Source organism: Lissotriton helveticus, chromosome 3_1 (genome assembly GCF_964261635.1).
Source record: "Lissotriton helveticus chromosome 3_1, aLisHel1.1, whole genome shotgun sequence".
NCBI classification, from domain to species: domain Eukaryota; kingdom Metazoa; phylum Chordata; class Amphibia; order Caudata; family Salamandridae; genus Lissotriton; species Lissotriton helveticus.
This window is the reverse complement of record NC_136061.1, coordinates 788,234,460-788,259,099: the sequence shown is the minus strand read 5'-3', so window position 1 is coordinate 788,259,099 and position 24,640 is coordinate 788,234,460. Positions and strand designations below refer to the sequence as shown.

The 24,640-nt window shown below is 46.6% G+C and overlaps 1 protein-coding gene across 1 annotated transcript in view; it reads right to left on the bottom strand.

The window, feature by feature from the left end:
• INSC (INSC spindle orientation adaptor protein) overlaps positions 1–24,640 on the bottom strand; it is a 1,419,009-nt gene that overhangs the window by 5,271 nt on the left and 1,389,098 nt on the right. Inside the window, exons 12-13 of the mRNA XM_078681025.1 lie at positions 2,507–2,662; positions 299–375 (exon numbers count right to left, since the gene is read on the bottom strand). Coding sequence (XP_078537151.1) covers positions 299–375; positions 2,507–2,662 — 233 coding nt within the window. The remainder of the gene's footprint in view (positions 1–298; positions 376–2,506; positions 2,663–24,640) is intronic.

Sequence of the window (24,640 nt, the reverse complement as noted above, 5' to 3'; positions counted from 1 at the left end):
GCAGTATTTGTGACAACTTTGCTTTCCTTATCCATAGTGTGTTTGTTCGGCGCAATTAGGGCGTTTACAACTTAAAAAGTTAATCTGGAACAATAGACAGACAATCCAACAGCACTTGTTCACTCTTAGTACAAATACAATCGAAGCACCTGTGTGCTGTATACCGTTTTTCACTGTAGGAAGAAAATGAATCATGTTTTTACCTCAAAGTTTCTTTCACTTCTTCATATCGAAGACTTTTGCAATTAGATATTGGTGATATATAGTAGCAAAGCCTATGATGCTGTCATGAACTTACCAATGAAGCAACTAGCACAGAGTCGCTATTATTTCTCTCTGGGGGCGATCTACAGAGTTCGATTAGACGAGGAATACCTGAAATAAAAATTAAAAAAAATGGGTTTGGTTTGTTGAGTACCATTTGTATGGTTATTTATAAAACGTATACATACACAAATTGCTCCTGCACAGTTAATAAATGTGGTGGGTTCTTTTCAAGCACTGGAATTGATTGGTTTCTAGGGCTGGATAAAATTGTGTCCTCACGTTCTAACCATAGCTTTTATCAAATATATTATGTTAGTCTGCATCAAAATTGTACGTGAAGGGACACCTTGCATACAAAAAGAATGCACGAAATAGGAGATACCGAGGTTTAAGTAGAAAAAGCTCAGTGTCTATTGCATAGATCTGTGTCACACTTTCTGTGAGATATTTTCAGCCATGCAAATATCATGCCAAAAGGATAATGCAAGGGAAGCAACAATTATTCAAAATACACTAAGACAAACAATCTTGAATGACACAGAAGTCCAAACCTAGAAACAAAATTTGACCCAGACCTATTCATGATGCCATTCTGTGTCTAAGCAGAAGCAGAGAAGGAACCCGTTATTATGTTTTTGCAGACATTGTGTTGTCTCAGAAGCATACAATCACTTAATAAGGGTCAGATGCCTCAATCATTTTTTCGGTCGCAAAAGGTCCAAATCGGTGTTTGCAACCACAAAAATGTTTTTTGCAATGTACAGATCCTATTTGTAGGTGGTACATGTTTGCAGACTCTTAAAATATGACTGTGACCCCATACTGCTTTGGCTATTGGAATGGGTGTGTCTTAGGCATCCATCCCAAATACCAAATTAGTAGGACATGTACTAATGTTTTAACATTAGAATACAGCCAAAACATTGAACAATTACTAACCTCTGAGTTGAGATAGTAAGTCATTAGCAGAACGGAAGATATTCCCTTTGGACAACTGCACCTTTGTGAATATTAAAAAAAAGTTGGTTGTAAAGAAGGCTGTGGTCTACAGGACCACTAACAACTCTATAAAAAAGCAAACTTTATTTTTTTAAACTCAGCCTTGTCCCTTTCAGGAACACGTGGTTGCATTTAAAAAACCATACTGAAAGGCAACCACAGACATGGTGGTCAGCTGACCCTAGCAGGCCACCATCCACTTATCTGACTCAACTGCAATTTGCATTATGCCTATGGTTGGGCAGTAAACTCCGCTCTACCACCATTCACAGAGTTTTGCCCACTCGGCTTGGAGTGTGGAGAGTGACAAAAACTCTGCCAACCATCGTGTGGTGGAGTTTTTTCACTCACAGCAAGCCAGTGTTAAGTTGACGAGTGCAATTGGGAAAAAGTCTACTAGACTGCCTCCCAGCAAGATTTCTCAACACAGGCAGTAGCGGCATGTCGCTACCACTCGTGTTGAGGAAGTTGCCACTCATGTTGCGAAGGTTGCTGCTCAAGTAGAAAATCTACTCGAGCAGCAGAAAGAAACAGCGTCCCCTAGGACACCAAGTGGTGCAGTTCGTGTTGACTTTACAGCACAGGACAAGCTCCCGGAGCTAGAAATCAGCACAAGCATTGCGAGAGACCAGGATTTTCAGGTAACCCTGCAAAATTTTGTGGAGTGCAATTCCGCTGAATAAAACTCCACGAGTTCCACCCACCCCTAATTACAATCCACTTTGACCCAAATTTCTATGATCCAACATATCAATACATTTTTTAGTTCTCAGAATGGTTTACTGGTCACAAAAAAGCTGGTTTCCAATTGTGATCATATTTTTGCAAACAGTAATTCATGCATCTGTCCCAGTTGTAGTCAGAACAGTTCTGAAACACAGTGGTTGGTTCCAGCTACGTGGTCCAGAATTTAAGTTCTAACTTACTGAGTTACCAAGTTAGTGTATGCACTATATACAGACATTTGTTGGAAAATGGGCCCAATGCTCCCTTCAGCACCAATGCTTAGGTGCAGAAATGGAATATGATAACGTCCTAAGAGTAAAGACAACCGTATCTATTAGTATATGCAGGTTAAGAACACTTTTCAAATGATGGAAGTATAAAGCTACACCATGTGCCATATGTATGGGAGGTCACAGTTTTGCACAATGTAATAAATAAAAATATCTACAAGACAAAATGATTACACATAGGATGAGATAAAATGCATGCTTCAATAACTACGGTATAATCTTACATTTGAGTGTAATGGCTGCATGTGCTACTTCTGGATCTCGACTTAGCCGAGCAATAGTCACTGCTGCTTTCTGTTGAACTCTTTCACAGGCAGATACTTCTGCTACACTGCCAGATGAGGACTTCTCAAAAAGCATGTCAATCAAAACCTGGACACCTTAAATATAAACGAAAAATTGAATTACATATAGTTTTACTCATTTATAATGCATACATCTGTCAATCATAATGGTGTTGTTTTGAGCAGGGTGAGTAAAATTCATACGAAACTGCATTTTGTTGTTTTACCAAATACAAATTAATTTGGAGTGACACAAATTCCCTTTAGTTCCTATGCCCATTGATTAGGTAGTGCAGAAAATATTTCAAAGCCAAATTTAAATATGGGAACAATCTATGGTCTTAAATTGAGTTTGGGTATTGCAAATAACTTAAGTGTGTACTCTCAGGTTTTGGACCTAAAAACCTGGATTGAAGTGATTAACTTTGTCCAAATATCCAAGCTCCGGGAAAATCCTTGGTTCAAAGAACATTTCTCTATTATTTTTAAGATGAAACTATAAATGTGGACCTATATTACCCCTTTTATGTCTGGCATATTAGCCAAGACCTTATGATTTAACTAAAATCAGATATATGATATAAAATCTAACAGGGACTTTCAGTCAGCCCTCTTCATCCATTTGCCAGTTTTTGTGTAGTTCACATTTTACTTCTGCCACTACAGCTTACAACATAAAGAAATGGGTTTGTCTGCTTCAGCCACTGGCTGACTTTAGTAAGACTGTTGACATTCTGCTCTTTGACAAGGAATACATCTGGACACTAATGGCCTGATTAAGAGTAAAGATACTATTTATCACACCACATAACTAACAATACCCTAGGGTACGTTATTTAGCGGGTGTGATAAATAGCTCCTATAACGAGTTTTTGGGGAATAAAATAGGGATTTTGTTGTTGAACACGTCACAATCAGGTTTGACCTGCCGAACTTTAATGAAGGTTGAGGTATTTAATGCATTTAATATGTTAAACACCTTCCAACTTTAATTCTTATCCAAGTGCAAACAGGGGGCTACACACGGGTCAGAATTCCCTGACCCATTCGCAACCAGGCAAAATGTAGTTTCCTTAAGTGGCAAGGACTACTATAGCATAACTGTGGTTTTAGGATAAAAAAAAAGTTTAGGTTTTAGGATTTCTTTGTTTTTTATTGTCAACATCCTCTAACAAAGTTTTACAAAAAGGACCAGCGTGGCAGCTAGACCTATTGATTTTGCGAAGGTGTGTTCACTTGCAATATCGGAAAGTAGGCAGACACCTTCTCATCATACAGTATCTCCAAAGATAACTGCATACTTAAAAATGTCATTCTCCCAATCAGCAAGCCATTTTCTATGTTATATATGGATATATTTAGTATTTCCGCCTTTTTTATTTTGATTTAATGCCTGATTGAATTTCAACAGAAAGTGCTATTTATATTGTCAATTGATCATAACTCACTACTATTTTTATTTTATCTACAAGTAACTTCATTTTTTACTCCTTGTGATTTTCGAGTGAAACGTTGATTTTAGTTCTGTAAAGTACTCTGACACATTGGGTCAAGTACACACAATTTTGTACTGCAAACAAGTAAATATGAATACAGTGTGTGATGGGACATGCAGATGTAACTGCTTATTCCTTATAAATTCCTATTAAACACACCATTCTTTTAGTTTATAGCCCAAAAAAAATGAAAGCTCACTCTAATGTGATAGCAAATGCCTAATTTGAGAGAAGGTGGCTTATTCCTTCTCACATAATCATACATATCGGTATTATTAGAAATGGGATTTCTGGTTGGCTAAGGCTACCGCGAAAGCCAGGCAGAATCCACCACTCTGGTCAGGGGCAAGGGAGTTACACGCCAAAGATAACCCTTGCTCACCCCCTTTATAGCTTGGCAGGAACAGTCAGGCTTATTCCGGAGGCAATGTGTATAGCGGCAACAACATCCCAGGGACACCACAAAAGGAACTCCACACAAGGTTATATAAAAAAATAGCCTTTGTATTCTCATAACGCATTAGAATGGTAATCACATAATATACATCGTGCCACCTGGCACTAGGTCATATTTTCAAGGGACTATTTACACCTGGCAGGGCCCACTTAACCCCTGCCAGAACCATCACAAAGCGAACTTAGTAAAAGTAAAACATATCATAAACGTACAACCAGTAATTACTGGTAACCACTGTACTCAGCATCAGCCTGTAACATAAACCACATTATGCACAGTATCACATTAGGCGCCAACCACAATGTACGCCAACCTCATCAGTCTAACATCTTAGACCCTAACCTCCTAAGTATCACTCACATTAGGGGTATACTCACAGTAGGAAATAATCTCACTGGCATAAACACATTACGCACATAATCTCATCCCCAAACGCATTTAGAGGCATGAATCATAGTAGATTATCACATTTCCTAATATCACATAAATCACTGACCCACTGGCCAACTGACCTTCTCAAAGGGGCTCAGCCACCGTGTGTCCAGAATGTCATGGCTGCTGCCAATGCAGCATAGTTCGATGTGCACCATTGCGCTAGGGGAAAGGAGTGCAGCTCTCTCCTCTCTCAAAACATGCCCTCAAAGAACTGTGGCCTAAACGTGGCAGCTGGCACGAAGTGCTGCACAGCTGTAAATCAAGTGAAGGCACCTCTGTGCCCTCAGGGTCCCCACTGGGACTCTGTCATAAGTGAAATGCGACAAAACGTTGCAGCTGCCCGCGCTGGTGCGGCGAAGCTGGGAGCAATAAATCCATCCTGGCACCACGGTGCCGCCTGAGCCTCTCTCTGGGACTCTCTAACAACATGTTAGAATGTTACAGCTGCCCGCTCTGGGGTGGCGCAGCTGGAGAAGGCATGAGCACCAATGTGCCCCTGAGGACCACCACCGGGGCACTGGAAGCAATAACAGGCCACACGGTGGAGCAGCCCGCTCTCTGGCAGGTCCGCTCAGCACCCCCAAGCACTGGCAACGTGCCTCGAGAGGCACCAACTCCCACCAGGCGGCGGCAACTCACCGGGTCTGCAGGCTCCATGGCCATCTCCTCGGCATGCTGCGGGTCTCACCTCACCACTCGGGAGCCCCGTCTTGCCTCCGGTGCCATGCAGCCTGCCTCTCTCTTCGCCCGGTCCCTCTCATGGGGCCGGGACTTCAGCATGGAGCCTGCAGGGCTTTGGACGTCCCCTCCAGGGACAACAAAGCAGGGCCGCCCGACTTCGGAGTCGTGCTCCGCAGAAGCCTAGACGTCTTCGCTCAGCATCTCCTTTCACCTCGGCCAGATGGGGTAGGCTCCCGTGGGGAACAATCACCATTGCAGGGTGGACACCCGCATATTTTTAAATAAACAAAGCGGCCATGCAGGGTGGGCACCCGCTTCCAGACTAAGTATAAAGCGGGATTGGCTCCCGCTCGGTTTGGCATCACGGGGGGATCACTGCTACTGTGATTCCCTCTCAAAGGGTTGCATCTCTGCGCAGCTGACGCTCTGTCTCCTCAGCTGGCAAAATTAGAATAAAGCGCTCACCAGGCGCTAGGATTAAAGTCCTGGAAGTCCTTAAAGATGAGGGGGCAATGCAGGGCCCAGGGACGCAGACCCCCCTGGGCCCCAGCAGCAGCACGCCCCAGCAGGATCAGCACCAAGGTACAGAACAACCTTATGGGGTCACAACCTCTACTCTTATACACCCTTCCCCCTTTGTCTAAAGTGCAGTGCACGGGGAACCAGATGCAACTGGTTCAGGGGGGATTTGGAGCACTTTGTTTTGGAAGCTCCTCTTCCCCTTTGTCAGGTGGGGGCTCGCCATCAGACACACCACAGGGGGGCGGAGCCAGCATTCACTAGGGCAGGCACCATCCTATTTAGAGTCAGGGGATTACCCCTCCCACCACTCTTACTCCAGGTGTCCCATTCAGCTCAGCGCTGACTCACCCTGCCTCTCCTGGAGCCACCCACACCTCTCAGCTCCTGTCACTCACAAGCCAGACATGCAATTCACATCAGGCAGGCAGACACATAGAACACAGAAATGCCCACTTCTAAAAATGGCATTTCTCCACCAGTCACCATAAATCTGCGCACACCATTGCACAGCATTTATCTTCACGAGTTCATACATACTAAACTCGACGCTGCACTCCTCTCATTCCAGGAATTACTAGGGACACACTTATCCCCCATGCATTCCTATGGGAGGGCAGGGTAATCTCACCACCCGTACACAAAGAGCGCATGCACTTTACACTGGACCACAGAGTTAAAGTGCCCAGAGGTCTAAAAGCATCAACAACAGGTTACAGACAAGGCACAAAGTTCAGGGGTGAACCTGCAAAAAAGGGCCAGGTCCAACAGGTAATACAACTGATTCAACATGAAATTTTAAAACTACGGGAAAGTGATGGTAGACCTACCTCCTGGCTATTTAGACCGATGCACACTGTGGACTAGAACTGCAAAATACATTTGGAAAATGATACATGTGCTACCTTTGCTTTAAGGGATCTTTTCAGATCACCTCAATTTCTGATTTCTGTTAAACGTAAAGCTCTACCTTGTTTGTGACTAATATTACGGTAAGTGCAGAGAGGATACTACTTAAATTACTTGTCAGAAATGTTTATAACTCTGGCGGCCACTGTTCTTAATTAAATGGGCTAAGTTATTATTCAGCTAGTCTTTACCATAAATGTAAATGTAAATTGATACTTGTATAGCGCACTACTCACCCGCAAGGGTCTCAAGGCGCTTGTACAAATACCGCTGTGGAACCCATCCTGGCCTTCCCTGTGAGGTGTCCACTCCTGGGCACCCCCAAGGTGAAGTCAGGCATCCTTAGCGTTGTGGGGGCCGTTGTGGAGATTAAGCAAGCTATTGCCCAGAGTTGCAGAGTGGGACTCCATGATTGGAATAGGCACCGAGGCAAGAATTATCAGGTCTGTGGAAATTTGAGCCCAAGACCCGCAGAGGTAGGAATTGAACCCTGGTCCCGGGCCAGACCTCTGCATCAGGGTCTGCTGCTCTAACCATTGAGCCACACTTGTCCATAAAGAACTAGGGATTGGATTGCAGTCAAAGGGGGTCCTTAAGTCTTTACAGAACATCTACGGTTGTAATGCTTTTATTTTAAAGCGTAAAGAATGGGTTTCTTTGATAGGCAACATGATGTTTGTTATATGTAGACACACCTTAAAGTCAGAACTAGAATGAGGAAGAGTAGTGGTTTAAATGATTAATACTAATGATTAATAAACAGTTTTCAACTGTTTCTTAGCGATCTGAATAATAATGTCTGCTTTTTCAGCATTTCTTACATGAAACATATAGTTTTTAAAGAAAGAATGACAATGGAATTAGAAAGGGGTCTCCAAAGTGCGTGTTACTATTCATTCAGTGAACAGTAGAAAATAATTCCCATACTCTTAAGTATTTTTTCAAGCAATATTGTATATTTCTTTAATCTTGTACAACTATTACCTAATGTAGCATTCGATTGAATAGCATTTGACATGAAAATCTTATATTACTTAATACAGTTCCTAATACAGATAAATACCAAGATTAGTAAAATTCACATGAATTGCAGCACATTTTTATTTTACAAATGTATTTAAAATGTATGCTTCTGTAGAAATGGACACCATGCACAATTCACTGAAATATATGCTATGAATGGGCAGTAAGACTAATAATTAGAAGTGCCCAGATTGACAACTAGCCATTCAGCTGTGAGTTTATTACAAATTAATTGGATACATTTGGAACACACTAGCACTATTTAAATGTCTGCTTGTCCTCTGGTATAGGATGTGTGGGTCATGCATGTGGAAGTATGCTCATCAGAAGAGGAGACTATGAAACATTCTCCATAGAAAAAAAGTAGAAAGGCAAGCTAATAAGGCCAAATCACATTAACACCCCCTACTTTAAGAAATATTTCTCCTCCTTTTCAAATTCCTTTGGAAAAGTTGATGTGACCACCTTAATTTAACTGACCCAGAAAATATATTTCTCCAGGAATTCTGGTAAAAGCCAATAAGTTTCTAGATCAAAATAATAATTTAGAGACAATATTCTTTGTCTCTGATTTTTTCAGGCGCACCTGAATAAAAATAAGGATGTTTCACGCACTTGCTAGGCATGCATAATGAACATATGTGGACTGACTTAGGTCAATTCTTGCTAAAAGATTCCTGCCTTTTCACATTACCAAGTGATAGAAAGGATGGTTCTGGTTGTACACCCTTGCCCAGAAGAATCCATCACTCTAGTCAGGGTAAGCTAGATACACAACTGAGATAACCTGTGCTTACCCTTTGGTAGCTTGGCACAGAGCAGACAGGTTTCCCAAAAGAGGCAATGTGTAAAGTATTTTTGCAACACACACAGTAACATAATGAACATACCAGAAAAGACTCTACACAGGTTTATAAAAAATAGCTTAGTATATTATGACCAAAACAAGACCAAAATAATCAAAATTCAATGCACACTTTTTAAGTTATGTGAGTTATTGAATATGCGGGGAAAACCACTGTTCAAAATACCTTTGCTCCTCATAGATTATTTATGGTAAGGTTCAAAGCAGTGAGTGCCAGGAAGAGCATTCATGTCTAACACCCTTGCCGTGGTCTCACTGGACTAGGGTAATTGACATACAGTGTGTGCTTAAGACTGGCTTGCAGGCACTGCAAACAGAAAGGGGGCCATGTGTCGCTCGGGTTTGGTGTCTGAAAATCATTTCAGCCGCCCATGGGAATGCAAGTCAACCACAGAGGACCTCATGGGTCCCAACATCAGGCACAGTACCTTTCCTCACACAAGCAATCAAGGCATACCTGGAGTGCTGAGCACAGACGGGGTGATATCCTCTTTACAGGAGCGGTTGGTTTTCAGCGGGGTCTTTGGTGACGTAGGTGGTCTGCACTGAGGCATCATCACGGGGAAGCAACCATTTATCAGGGCAACACTGGTGCTGCGCTGTAAGGGCTTCCCTCACCTCTGCAGTGTCGGCTCCAACACAAAAGTGGCGATTTCGGTCAGAACATAGAGTTGTTCTTCACAGTTAGCAGTTGCAGGTCAAAAGCAAGCGCTGGACCTTTGTGGAGCAAAGTGCTCAATCATTTTGAGGCAAAGTCTTTGATGACCCTGAGACTTCAGGAACAGTGGGTAAGCCAGCAAGCTGTTGGAGAATGCTTTAGGTCAACACAGCAAAAAGGTAGCAGGCAGCAGGGCAGCACAAAAAGGCAGGTAGTAAAGTGGCAGTCCCTGCTGCAGCTCAACAAAGAGAAGGTCAACAGAGCAGAGCAGCTAGTAGACTGACAGTCCCTGCTGGCAGCACAGCAGTTCTTCTGGCAATGCGTAGATGTAGAGCAAGTAGTGTCGTGTCTGGTTGCAGATCTAAAAAGTCTCTCAATTGAAGGTGTCAGAGTCCCAATACTTATATCTAAAAGGGCCTTTGATGTAGGGGCTGACTTCAAGGGAGCCATATGAAGTGCACAAGGATCCCTTTCAACCCAGGCCTGTCTGCCAGGCTATCTATGGGATGTTCAGCACTTTGTTTGTGTACAGGGCACTACCTATTAAAGTGTAAGTGCCAGCCTCTCCAATTCTTACATGCCCAGGAAGGCCCATCAGTATGCATATGAATGCAGATGCAGTTGAGTGTCCTGTGTTGTGGCTGTCTAGGGGAATGCGCAAATGTAGCAGGCCCAGATGTGTATTGGTGACAGGCTGTCAGGCACATAGAGCAGTAAGTGCAGAAAAATTTCAATTTTCCAACTTCACCAGTAAGGACTGCAATAAAAGGGGAGTTTTTAGGGCTTGGCAAGTAACATAACATAAGCATTTGTAAAGTGCACTTTCATCTAAGGGCATCTTGGCCCTGAATAACAGACGTTTATTGGACCCAACTCAATGCTACTCCTTTTATCAACCTCAGAAGGATGAAAGGCTGAGTTGCCCTGCCGGGATTTGAATCTGTGACCATGAGAGCAAACACACACCCCTATAGTCGATGCGTTTATCCGGCACCCGTAGTGCCATAATTCCCCATCTAAGTAAGTATAACCAAATTACAAGTCTCTTTTGGATGTACTGACATCTCCCATGCCCATATGCATTACGGATATTCTGTCTCTTTTACGGAATTAACATGTATTAATAGCAAAACCAATGCCAAGTTGAATTGTCAGTACACTGTCCACACAGGCACTGCAGTGGCAGGCCTGAGACAGGTTTAAAAAGCTACTTTTGTGGATGGCACAATCAGTGCTGCAGCCCACTGAGTAGCATTTAACTTACAGGCCCTGGGTATATGGCATACCACTTTACAAGGAACTTACAAGTAAATTAAGTATGTCAATCAGGTATATATCAATTACACACATGTTTAGGGAAGGAGCACATGTACTTTAGCACTGATTAGCAGAGGTAAAGTGCTCAGAGTCCTAGTCAAACAAATGATACAGCAAAACGTAGAGGTAAAAATCAAAATGTTTGCAGGAATAGCGCCCTAAGGATGGCAGTTCTAACACCAAGTGATGAGCCAACAGTCTCCTGGAAGAGGCAGACAGATATATGCCAAAATATTTAGTGTATATAAAGTCACTGGGCATATCAGGTAGGCAAATACAAATTTGTTGGAGCAGATACTCATGGTTTCGTGGAGAGTCAAAACATAGCAGTTTTGTGACTTGTTCTATCAGATAGAAGCATCAACACCAGAATATGCAGGAATCTTGTGTACCATTAATTAATAGACCATCCCCCAGAAGTTGAAAAAACTAGAAAATTATTGTCTTAAATATTACCACAAACTACAAGGTTTTATTTTCCAATATCATTTCAGTAATCATTGACTGACATATCAATGTAATCTATGTTGCTTATAAAAACATATATCCACTCAGGTATATTTTCTATTGTTACATGCAATGGGGCAATATTTAGAAGGGTATGTTTAGGAAATTATATTTATGTCCAACAATATTCAGGCACTGATCTTCTGTTACCACACTACCAAAAAGGGTCAATAATGAATTGGGTTCATTTACTCAATAACTTCCCTTGTCAACCTAACCAGAGAAGTTGCAGTGGGTAATGCAGGCTCACTCACGTGATAAGGTTTTAAGACTGGAACCTTACTACAAACTGGAGTGCCAATATATATGCACGACAAGGAGTGCCAGAGGTTTGGCACTTACATGCCACTTTCTATGACTTTTCCATTTGCTGATTGAATGGATGCAATTAGTGCATTTGCCTCGATGCACATACATGCCCATCTAACTGCAGTATAACCAAATTACAAGTCTCTTTTTAATGTCCCGACATCTCCAATTCCCATATATATTAGGGATACTCTCTCTCTTCTACAGAAAGAAAATGTATTAATGGCAAAACCAATACAATACCCTAAAGGAGAAGACCAGCAGGCAACATCTGTGTTTGCATGCTAGCAAACTGAAGTAATTTAGAGGTAAACCAGAATTAAGTAACCACTAGCTTTCTGGTGGTTGAAGTCTGAACTTTACACGTTTTCTTGCTGGACATTTATGAACTTGGGTGGAAAAGGCCCCATCAAATTTGAGGTAGAATAATAATGCCCACACCTACGATCTACCCATAACCAAGACAGTCATTTACTGAAGAATACTGGTGATGATGAAAATCAGCCATTTGTGGACCAGAACAACTGTGAATCATAATGCGCTTAAAGTGTGTGTTATAGTGGATTTACAGATGTCACTCTTGTTAACTATTTTGTGACAAACGCATACCTTCGCTATACTCTTGATATTAAATTGTATGCGTTTCTTTTTCTACCAAGTATGATCTTTGCTATTGCTTGAGCATTTTTCCCATGAATACCAACCCCAATCCCATCCCAGCAACCATAAACTGAAAACAATCCAACTTGCCAGACTCTTCACAGCTGCTATTTCCATTTGCCAAGGACATACAGTACTGAGTAAAATTTAAATATTTTTAAAATATTGTTCCCAAAATTCCATTGTCTTATGCCCTTCAAACTCTGTTGAATAATGATCTCAATAATACCCTCAACAGCCCACTCCTATTGGCAATCTACTGAATCAACTATCAACCCTGTAAACATGGTAACTGGTTTGTACTAGAAAACACACTGAGGCTTCTTCCACAATGCATGCAGAATCATGCACATTATTATGCACAAATGAACTCTTCTCACAAGCCACCAAAACAACTCTATGGAATTGGAAATGTACCTCTCCTCAATGGGGGTCCTGGGGGGGGCGGCCGACCAAAGGGAGGCTTACCCCGCCCGGGGGAATTTGGGGCCGGGGAAAGGGGGGGGGTGGAGCTGGCGCCGCCCGGGGACAGGTTTTTAGGTTCTAGTAGCTTTTGGGCTGGGGGCGGGGTTTGTTTGGGCTCCTTTTGGGCTGGGTTTGTTAGCCGGCCGGGCACGAGGCAGAGACACCATTTTAAGCGTGGTGTCTCGGCCGGCGGGCGGGGGTGGCGGTTGGACAATTTTTCGGATGGACAATTTTTTTCTCAAATCACCCATTGTCACGACCGGCACGAGTGGATAGACGGCGAAGGATGGACTTACTGAGGGTGCGGAGATACAATGGGACGTTGGCCGAGGCAGGAGGTATGCTGGACCCATCGCTGGATGTAGGTGGAGCTCGGGTGAGCAGCATGCGGCTCCACGCGGCCGAGCGGATGGGCCGGCTCTGCCTGGTGCGGGCGGTCAAGCTCCCACGTGGGACTCGGTGAGTCCCAGCTGCGCCTACCGGAAGGGTCACTACGGCCGCCGGGGTTTTCGTTTTGGGGGCAGGGGAGTAGAGACGCTTGTTCTGGTGCCTGAGTGTCTAGCTGCATGCTTGTCGCTTTTTCTTTTTGGGCATTTTTTACTACCTCATGTAATTTTGGTTGCTCGAAAATGTTACTACCTCGTGTATTTTGTTTGCTCACAATTGTCACTGCTCTCTTTACTACCTCATGGACTTTTGGTTGCTCACAATATTTACTGCCTCATGTCTTTTGTTGCTCACAATTGTCACTATTACCTTAGGTGACGTGACGTATGCTGTGTAATGTGTTCTTTTGAAAGGTTTCTCATTATGTTTCATTTCTGTTCCTGTTGTGAGGGGGTAGAGACGCTTGTTCTAGTGCCTGAGTGTCTAGCACTTATGGCAGTATTATACCTAAAATTATACTTTGTTTTCTCTTGTAACTGCACGCTTGTCCTTTTCCTCTTGGGCACTTTTACTACCTCATGTAATTTTGGTTGCTCGGAAATTTTACTACCTCGTGTATTTTGTTTGCTCACAATTGTCACTGTTATCTTTCCTACCTCATGGACTTTTGGTGCTCACGATATTTACTGCCTCAGGTATTTTGTTTGCTCACAATTGTCACTATTAACGTGACGTATGCTGTGTAATGTGTTCTTTTGTAAGGTTTCTCCTTATGTTTCAGTTCTGTTCCTGTTGTGAGGCGCTCTGGCGCCTTCGGGTGGAGTCCGCGCTATATGGAAAGGCATAAGTGAATTAATACATAAATAAATACTCCTTGGGGGGGGTGGAAAATTTAGGAGTGCACTCGGGGGGTATGGACTTGTTTTATCTTGTCACTGCACGCTTGTCCTTTTCCTCTGGGGCACCCTTACTACCTCATGTAATTTTGGTTGCTCGAAAATTTTACTACCTCGTTTATTTTGTTTGCTCACAATTGTCACTGTTATCTTTCCTGCCTCATGGAATTTTGGTTGCTCACGGTATTTACTGCCTCAGGTAATTTGTTTGCTCACAATTGTCACCATTACCTTATGTAACGTGACGTATGCTGTGTAATGGGTTCTTTTGTAAGGTTTCTCAGTATGTTTCATTTCTGTTCCTGTTGTGAGGCGTTCTGGCGCCTTCGGCTGGAGTCCGCGCTCTATAGAAAGGCATAAGTAACTTAATACATAAATAAATACTTCTTGGGGGGGTGGAAAATTTTAAGAATGTACGCGGGGGGTTGGACTTCTTGGTGGTGTAGGGGGATGGGGGCGGGAAGAGACGGGAGGAATGGGCGTTACGGGGGGGAGGTTAGCCACCCGTGACGGGGGGGGAGGGTTTGCTGACATGTGCGTTACTACAGCGCATGTGCAGATTCCTACAGCGCATGGTGGGCAAATAGGTGGCAGTGCGTGAAGTGCCGCTGGGCTGTCAGCCCGCTCTGTGGGTGCGGGGTGTGCCGGCCACGTGTCAGAGGTGGAAGAGCGGCGCTCCGCTGCCACGGGCACACGTTTTCGCGCTCTTGGGCACGCCACTGTCCTGACGATGCCTGCCGGGGGGCGCGTGAAAGACTAACCACGACTCCGGCTATGCATCGCCTGCGAGGTGTGGTTGAGGCGTGCTGATACATGCCTCAGAGGAACCTTTTCTTCACGGAAATAGTCTTTTTTGGTAAAGACTTTTTCACCCGGCTCGACCGCATTTCAGGTCGACGGTTGTGTATACGATCTGAGTTGCCTTGGCGGAAGAAAGGCGGCAGTACAGCACGACCGCACAGTTCAGGATATTGAAAACTCAGTTTTATTCCATTTTCTGTGCACCTTCTGTAGACTAAACGGCGAGCGCCTTCCTTTCTGAGCACAGCCCAAACATTTAACGAGCAGATACAACCAACAGTTGTGGAATTGCGGAAGGGGCCGGATTATTGCTTCCTTCCAGCATGTGGCTTTTTGGATCGCTAACAATGCAATTACCATTGCTTCAGGTGGGTGTATAATCCATGGCGACACGCAGAAGGATTAGGGCGGAGATGTAGGAATCAAAATAAATAAACTTAAATAAATAAAGGAATAAATAAAAAATTAAAAAATCTGAGGACGCGTTATTATAGAATGGAATCCGTCGATTGTGGTCCATCGCCTGGTAATGTATAGCCCAAAGAGAGCTCTTAGGTCCTCAGACTCTCAGCTATTAGTCTGCCCTCGGTACAAACTTGCCACCAAGGGCGGTAGAGCCTTTTCGGTGCTGGTTCCGCATTTATGGAACACACTACCTGAGCCACTACGAAAGGAAGGAAACCTCCTACGTTTCAGAAAGGGGCTGAAAACGCTGTTGTTCAGGAGAGCCCTGTGAGCCACGTAGGCCAGTGGATGCCCTCTGTACTGTCAAGGTTGTTGTTTACCATCGATTCCTGAGCGCTTAGAGGCCTGTAGGTGATTGAGCGCGCTATAAATCAAAAATAACAATAACAATAACAATAACAATCTGGACGCTATACCCCATTACCAGTGTGCTAGTGTTTTTAGCGCGGTTATCGTCTCTGACATTAGGGGCGGGCTGCAAGGGTGCAAAGGTGGGGCGGCCACGCCATGGCTGTTTCGGCCCTGACAGCGGGCTGTGTTTTTCTGCCGCGTCCCTGTTCTTTATGCATTTCGCCGCGGTCACGCACAGTTAAATCATGCACAAGCCCAAAGCGGGTACCGAGAAGGGTCCCTGTCGGGCCCGGCACTTTCGGCCTCGCTCTCTGAATGGAAAGAAATCTTACCCCTGCAGCAGTACGCTGTTTTGACGTCACTTTTATTTGCTTCCAGGTATGTAGGGTGACACTCGAAGTGCCTTCCCTGGGTATCAACAAAGACATATTTATTTAATTATGGTAGGCTCTGGCGATTAATTGAATTGCTCAGGAACACTGTACCTTGCGCTGATGCTGAGACTCCGACCTGCTTCCTGAGCTCCAAAGTTGGTAGCTCTCTAGCCATTACCCCAAACCTCGCACAAGTGGGTGAGGGTCTGGGGGGGGTCTGGGGTCGTAGGTAGGGACACGGGGGGCGTTTATAGGGGAGTCGTTCGGGCCTCATTCGGGCTCCGGTACAGCTTTGTCGGTGACCTGGGGTTCTGAAGAGGGTGGAGTCTACCCGTCTCGCAGGGTCGGGGGGTTTCTGGCAGAGCGTACTCGATCCTTTCTTGCCGTTATGGTGAACATGGGGCGTTTTTTAGGTGCTGACTACTGTTGGGTTGTCGGCCTAGGTGCAGGTTTGGGGGGTTGGAGCGGACGGTACGGGCGTTAGGCGTGAACGGGGAAAGCTTCTCGGTTAGGCCGCGGGCATATCAAGGGCGTTTGGGGGTCGTGCGTGGGTGAGAGGTACGTTCTTTGTAGTGGGCTTTTTCCTGGTGGACAGGCTCTGGGGGGTGACGCACTGTGTGGAGGACTTCCCTCTGGGCGCCAGAGAGGACGCACGGTCCCCTGTCGGTGTGGTCATTCTCCGTAGTGAGCTTGACTCCATGGTCAGGGAGCACGCCCGCCGGAGGACAGGGGGGTCGCAACGCGCGGTGGGGTCTGACGCGGAACGGTGACGCAGCCATGTGGGGGCAGCAGGGTATGGTAGGTGACGGGGGTGTTGGGGGGCACTGCGGCAGGGTTTTTTTCCTGGCGGACGGGCCCCGGTGTGGGACGCACCATCCGAAGGGCTTCTCTCTGGTGGGACGGCCGGTTTCGGCGGACTGCCTGCAGGCGCTGGACGGCTTCCCAGGCCTTGTGTTGACAGGGGGGGGCCATGGGCGCCAGAGAGAGGGCACGGCCCCGGTTCAGTGCGGTCATACTTCGTAGGGAGCTCGATTCCGTGACCGGGAAGCACGCCCCGGGGGTGACGTTGACTGAGGGCATGGCCCTATACATTTAGTGAGGAAGGGCATGGCCCTATACATTTCGTGACGGAGGGCATGGCCCTATGCATCGGTGATGGAGGGCATGGCCCTAGGCATTGGTGACGAGGGCACGGCCCTATGCATTGGTGACGAGGGCATGGCCCTCTGCATTGGTGACGAGGGCATGGCCCTGTGCATTGGTAATGAAGGGCATGGCCCTATACATTGGTGACAGAGGGCATGGCCCTATACGTTGGTGACGGAGGGCATGGCCCTCTACGCTGGTGACGGAGGGCATGGCTCTATACGCTGGTGACGGGGGGCATGGCCCTATACATGGGTAACGGAGGGCAAGGCCCTGTACGTGGTGACGGAGGGCATGGCCCTGTACGTGGTGACGGAGGGCATGGCCCTGTACGTGGTGATGGAGGGCATGGCCCTATGAATTAGGAATGGAGGGCATGGCTCTCTACGTGGTGACAAGAGGGCATGGCCCTATACGTTGGTGATGGAGAGCATGGCCCTATACGCTGGTGATGGAGGGCATGGCCCTATACATTGGTGACGGAGGGCATGGCCCTATACCTTGGTGATGGAGGGCATGGCCCTGTACGTGGTGACGGAGGGCATGGCCCTATACGTGGTGACGGAGGGCATGGCCCTATACATTGGGACGGAGGACATGGCCCTATGGTTAGGGGGGAGGACCTGCCGGCGGTACGACGGCATTGACCTGACAGCACGGTGTTCGAAAGGGGGTCCGCGGCACGCCATATGGTTAGGGGTGTGGTCCTGCCGGCTGGTTCATGCAGCACGTCCCGGGTTTAAGCGATGGGGGGTCCTAGGGGGGGTCGAGGACCGTTAGCACGTCCCTCGAGTGGCGGTTCTTCCTAATATATGGGGGAAGAGTAGGAGAACTGTTTGGATTATCGGGGGGTAGGGCAAGCACAAGAAAGTATTTAGCCAGGTGGAGAGGCAAATTGACGTTATGCTAATTGTTACTGTTTGTGGATTGTGGGAATCAGTTAGGGGAGGGGGTGGGGGTGAGTCAGGAAATTACATATTTATGAGGTTTAGATTGTGCGGCGCAGGCCAAGGATGTTATTGTATAGGATGCACCTGCTTCCAATAAAGCGGCCTTTATCACACCTACATTGAGTCTCGGGTCGGTGCTTTCCTTCCCCCCTCCCTTTCCCCAATGGGGGTCCTGGGGGGGGCCGCCGACCAAAGGGAGGCCTGCCCCGCCCAGGGGAATTTGGGGCCGGGGAAAGGGGGGGGGTGGAGCTGGCGCCGCCCGGGGACAGGTTTTTAGGTTCTAGTAGCTTTTGGGCTGGGGGCGGGGTTTGTTTGGGCTCCTTGTGGGCTGGGTTTGTTAGCCGGCCAGGCACGAGGCAGAGACACCATTTTAAGCGTGGTGTCTTGGCCGGCGGGCGGGGGTGGCGGTTGGACAATTTTTCCCCTCCCACCCTCCCTGGGTCATGTCAAAGGGGGGGGGGGGGGCCTAGGGCAGGTATTCCCATTTTCGGGAGAGCCCCCTTTTCAGGGGAGTTGGGGCTGCGGGGGGATTTTGGGCGATGTTTTGTTGGAGGCTGGTGCAAGGGGATTTTATGATTGGGTGGGGGGTTTTCGCATGTCGCTGGAGCAGGTGTGGGGTGCATTCTGCATGTAAGGGCGGTTCTTCCTAATATATGGGGAAGAGTAGGAGAACTGTTTGGATTATCGGGGGTAGGTCTGTTGAAAATGGCAATGTATATGTACATAAGCGGCGTTCATTTGTGTTCACTGTACCCCTTGTTGTAAGCAGAATGGATATCACTAAACACTGACTGTGTTATCCCGCCAGCATAGACCCATGCACACACGTACACGACAGCCATTTTAGACACCATGGCCTCTCTGCCCATCTGTTCCCGGCACCCCTCCCTGCGCGCACTGCTCATGCATCGGCCACAAGACCCTCTCCCTCTGCGTGACCCTACTCAAGAAGTAGCACTCCTGCTTGACCCACACCCCCCATTTCCTCCCAAGAACACCCTTCCCCTCAGCTGACAACCCCCCACCCCCTGCTGCACTTGGCCTCTCGACCCGGTCCCAAGTCCTAAGACCAAGCCTCGTGAATGTACACCACCCCTTTTCCCTGCCCAGCATAACAAAACCGTGATATACCAACCAACGTGCCCGATCTTATCGCCTGCCCAACCTTTGATCTGATCATCCCCTCCTGCCCTCGTGTCCGGTAGGAATGTCCGGCTGAGAGATCACAATCTCTTGTTACATTCAGGAGGGGAGGATGACATTTGAGCGAGTGGTATGGGAATAGGCCTGAAGCTGGGATTCCAAGCATGCCTTTTCCTACTTCAAAGCGTCTTTATTGTAATAAGGAATGTTTGTGCATCATAAACATGTGTATAAAAGACGAAGCCTCAGAGAAACTGGTGTGTGTTGGGTAGGGAGGAGAGAGCACACCCTGTAGACACCATGCGGATATCCGAAATGACAGGCTCTCCTCATGAGAAATATAACTCTATTCTTGTTTTCCTGCTTCCAGCGCCCGTCTCTTTATTTGGTAATTGTTCAAGATGGGAACTAAGAGGCGTCCTGCGCCAGCAGCCTGGGCATCAGGTGCGTTATGGGCTGACTTTTCCACAATTGGCGTCCCAACGCGGGTTCCATCAGCGACATAAGGTCCGGTAAGAGAGGTCCAGACGATGGGGTGAACAGCTAAACAATTGGAGTATACCTGCCTTGAGAGGGCCCTCGTCCGGCTGCCGATTGAATGAACTTCACCGATTCCGAACGGACCTCTCTCAAGTGACCTACTGTCCTGACTGGAATCCCACAGGAATGCTGCGGTAAAAACATGGAGAAAGAGAACGATTGGGCGCTGGAAAAGGGAAGGCGAAAAATTGCCCACACGGTCCGGTCCGGGTAAGGTTAAGTAGGACGTCTTTACGTCCGATTGGTAGGATGGCTTTATCCATCTGATTGATTGATTGATTGTACTTGAAGTATTGGTTCTCTTTGAGACATTTTCTATTTGCAAACAGCGATGAATAGGAACGTTCCTCTCTCTTTGCAAATAGTTAAGGATAGGTAATGCAGACGTTTGTCCCCTATTGTAATCCGTCATGCCTATTTTTCTCCCCACTGATTGTTTGTTATCGATTTTTATCGATTATTGCTCTTTGAGATATTCCCTGTCTACAAACAGGGAAGAATAGAAATATTCTGCCCCCTTTGCAGATAGTGAAGGATAGGTAATGCAGATTTTTGTCCCCATTGTAATCCGTCATGCCTGTTTTTCTCCCCATTGATTGATTGATTGTCTGGACATTTATTGTTCAAGGAATAGTTTTTTTAAGGTATCCTCTGTTTGCAAATAACGTAGAAAAGAAATATTCTGTCTAATCTTTACAAGTAGTGAAGGGTAGGTAATGCGGACCTTTGTCCCCCGTTGTAATCTCCCGGGCCTATCTACTCCCCACTGATTGGTAAACTAGTTCCACCCGGACCATTTATTAGAGGTAGGTCATCTGGCTCGACCAGAGGGCACCCCTAATAAAACAGGACATATGCAACAATACGAAGTAATAACCGTATCCTGTTAACAGAAGCTTTAGCATGAAACACGCTAGGGAAAAAAAAAGGGAAGAAAGAAATAAGAAAGCAAAATCAGCAGGCCACTGATGAGTTTTTTGATTTCGCTACAAATAAGAAAACATTAGAAATAGCTCACGACGAAACACATGATTTCGCTAGAAATAAGAAACGTTAAGAAATAAGTCCGTAATAAGAAACGTGAAAATGGTGAGAGAAGCCAAGCTTGACATCACGGCAGCCACAAGGCAACTAGGCTTCGCCACCCCTCACTGCTCCAAACATGTCTGTCCCACCGCCTGCCACGCCCCAATAACGGTAACATGAGACAGATACAAGTCAACAGATACCTACCCCCATTCTGGAAACTCCCGAAGTGCAACAGGTTCGCGGCTACGCCCATCCGGAAGACGAGATCTTCGGCACGTGTAGGGCGGGTCCTGCTGCCAGCCGTCGGCCGGAGGTCATCGAGTAAGGTGGGCCAAAAGAGGAGCCGAGGCCGACGGGATCCGGGCGTCCCCTCTTCTTTCTTCAATAATGGCTGCGACAACACGGGGGGGATGTCTTGCTCATGCCACCGACCCCCCGCCCCTCGCATCTCCTGGTCCAGCCACGGCTTGGTATGAGCTCCCCGTTCGGCCCTGAAGCGGCGCCTTGCAGGCCACCGGGGGGGGGATGTCTTGCCTATGCCTCCGACCCCCCCCCCTCTCATCGCCTGGTCCGGCCATCATGAATATTAGCGCCGAGAAAAACGGCGTGGGGTGCGCTGGGAGGGAGAGGCGGCGCGAACGAGCCTCTCCCGCCTCCCCAGGTGGAGGCCCCCAGCGGCACCCCCAACGCTCCACTCACCCGACGAGGGTTCGCCCACTCGTAAAATGGCGGTCGACCCTGCTGGAGCGGGCCCGGCGTGAAGAGATGGCCCGGTTGCTTGTTGATTAAGAAATGAGTCCCACAATCAGAAGTGTTCTCCTCGACTTTGAAGATTCTATAAGAGCCACGGGGGCCCCCGACCCCCGCAGACACCCCCGATGGGGAATGACTGCCATGATTGCCCGCGGAACGATGAAAATGTAGCCGCGAGACGTCGGCGCTCCCATGCTGGCGCCAGCCTCAGTTTGAATGACTAAAATCTTGCAGACTACAGTTCGGATCAGTTCCGGTGAAAACCCAGTATGACCCGGTAGGAAACAATTGTTGCCTCCCTCCCCCTTTGACTGATGGTTCATACGGCCGATCCTTTTTGTTGCCCTTTAACGGAACTTTTGGACTGCCGAAAGAGGCTCTGGGCCAACCACGAGAAGGTGGAGATTTTGACTATGCCTGGATCTGCCTGGCTGCTCCCAAAATGGCGCTGGTACAAATGAAACTTTCAACTCCTTGTTGTACCCCGATTGCTCAGCCTTGGTGTCATGAAATATGTATGCAGTTTTTAAACACAATGAATTGATATGGGATGGGTACTGATTATGTGTTCGGACAACGAATTGAAGTGAGATGGGTACTGATTGAACATTTGGACAATGAATTGTTGTTGAGTTGTGGCGCACCATGATTATTGAAAGTTCGAATTTCAACACTTATGATACTCGCTCACACTGAAATTCCGATATGATTTTATTGCACTTGTCGCACTTTTTATTATGAAATCAACGACCACCGACTCCATTAGGTTTTCCACTAATAAGTATCCCCACGTGTACAGTTCTGGCCGGCCCACTGGGTTGTAGGCCCGTATTTATGCACTGACATTTTTATTAAAGATTTTTGGAAAAAGCAAACGTAGTTGTCACGCGTAAATTGGTAAGTTTCGAATAAATGACCACTATTTCCGATATAACTAGATTACAGGTGAAATGGCTCAGCTCGACTAGTTAAGGGTTAAAAAGTATAGTACGCAGAAATATTGCAAATATGAATGGTCCAGGTTTTTGTTGTATGTGTTCCCTCATTTTTGTACAAGCCTAAAGCAACTGATAAAGATCCTGGTATTTAGCCTATACTTTATATGCTACCTGTGTCACGGAAGTTGTTTTAAAAATGCCCCTAAGTCACCCCGAAGGAGTGCCACCTGACCCCCCCCCTGGTACGAACGACAAACGACCCCGTACCACTGTAGGTTATCACTTTTCCTCATAGGAGAGCACGAGCTCACCCCCCCCACGTTGCACCGACTGCCCTTTGTTCTGACCCCCCCCCTGCGCACGATCCGTAATACCACACTTGGGCGACCTATGCTATCCACAGGCTTCCGATAATCATCTCTCCCAAACTAAACGGTCCACCTGGGCTCAAACGCCAAGTTGGCAGGGACCGCGTCCAGTGAAGATAGCCCGAGTATGTAGTAAGTAAAAGCCTTTTCGAGTTTATGCACGCTGATGTGTTTTTAAAATGCTGCCTCCGCCCCCCTTCTTTTTCCCTCTTTCTGCAGGCCACATCGGAACGTCGACTAAAGTACGAAAAGGAAAATGGTGATCTAGCGGACAAAGATGGGAAAAAGGGGTTCGATTATGGTGCCTACACACGACGAGCAAACGATACTATTTCTCCCCCTGAACCTAGCGCTTGGGAGGACAGCCTGAAGCGGAAACTATAAAATATGACTTCGCTTGGCACCCCGAATAAATACAACCAGGAATGACGTGCACTAATGAATAAATCCCTACGTTTGACTAAATAGGGAAAGTTTAAGGAATATTCCGAGATGAGGTTTACCCAAGTACCCTCCGCTTGGAGGACTGGGAATGTTGCCAGTGTTTAAAATCTACTACCTCCTTTTCGCACCCTCATAGACATGAAACTCAAAGCTGCCCTATTCTCCTCCCAACTGACACCTACTGTTGCCTTAGCCCACCGTGAGCATTAGCCCGACCAGGGTAATTCTTGACCAATTGCCAAAAGCGTACGTTTGCGCAACAAAAGCCACCGGTGAAGGCAGCCGACGATAAAAGAGAAGAAAAAGGTAAAAAGAGCTTAGGATGCTAAGGATGCGCAGCATACAGGCAGAGATCATTTTGGCCAATAACTGTTCTATGTTTTGTCTTGAATTTTTGTATATAATACCAGTCACTGTTCTATGTTTTGTCTTGAATTTTTGTACATAATACATGTACTGTCTCCCCCGCCTGAGTTTGTGTGTACGTAATGTCTGGATCTACGTCGTCCCTCTGCCTGTGTTTCCGTATTACTTGACCCCTGCTGTCCTGTGTTGTGTGCGCACTGAATGACCCATTATTGTACACGTCTCTCTCTCTCTCTCTCTCTCTCTCTCTCTCTCTCTCTCTCTCTCTCTCTCTCTCTCTCTCTCCATGTCATACGTGTACCGAATGATTTGTTTAGAGTGCGGACTCTCTCTCTCTCTCTCTCTCTCTCTCTCTCTCTCTCTCTCTCTCTCTCTCTCTCTCTCTCTCTCTCTCTCTCTCTTTCTCTCTCTCTGAGGATCCCACTGTTCCCGCCTCCCTTGTATGATAACGTTGTGCCCCACCGGCACAAACCTAATTGGGTCTCTTCGAACACAAAGGTGTTCGGCAAAATTGACAGAAACTAAAACGATTGTAACTTGCCATATTACTACCTCTCCTTTCTGCAAAACGATAGAACCCGAGTTGGTAATGAAGGAAAGGACAGGTAAGACGACTGATGTCCCCTAATCTGGCCTTTTTATAGGGGGACTATAACGTCAATAGTCTTCTGTTTTTCAGTTCGTTAGAAATGCAATCCCCAATGCCCAAATTGCCTCACCCCTCTGCACTTAAGTGCGGATGTCCAAAGCATCCTCGCTTCCCTCGATTGACCCCAGCTCACTGTCCAAAGCGTCCAAAGCATCCTCGCTTCTCCCGATTGA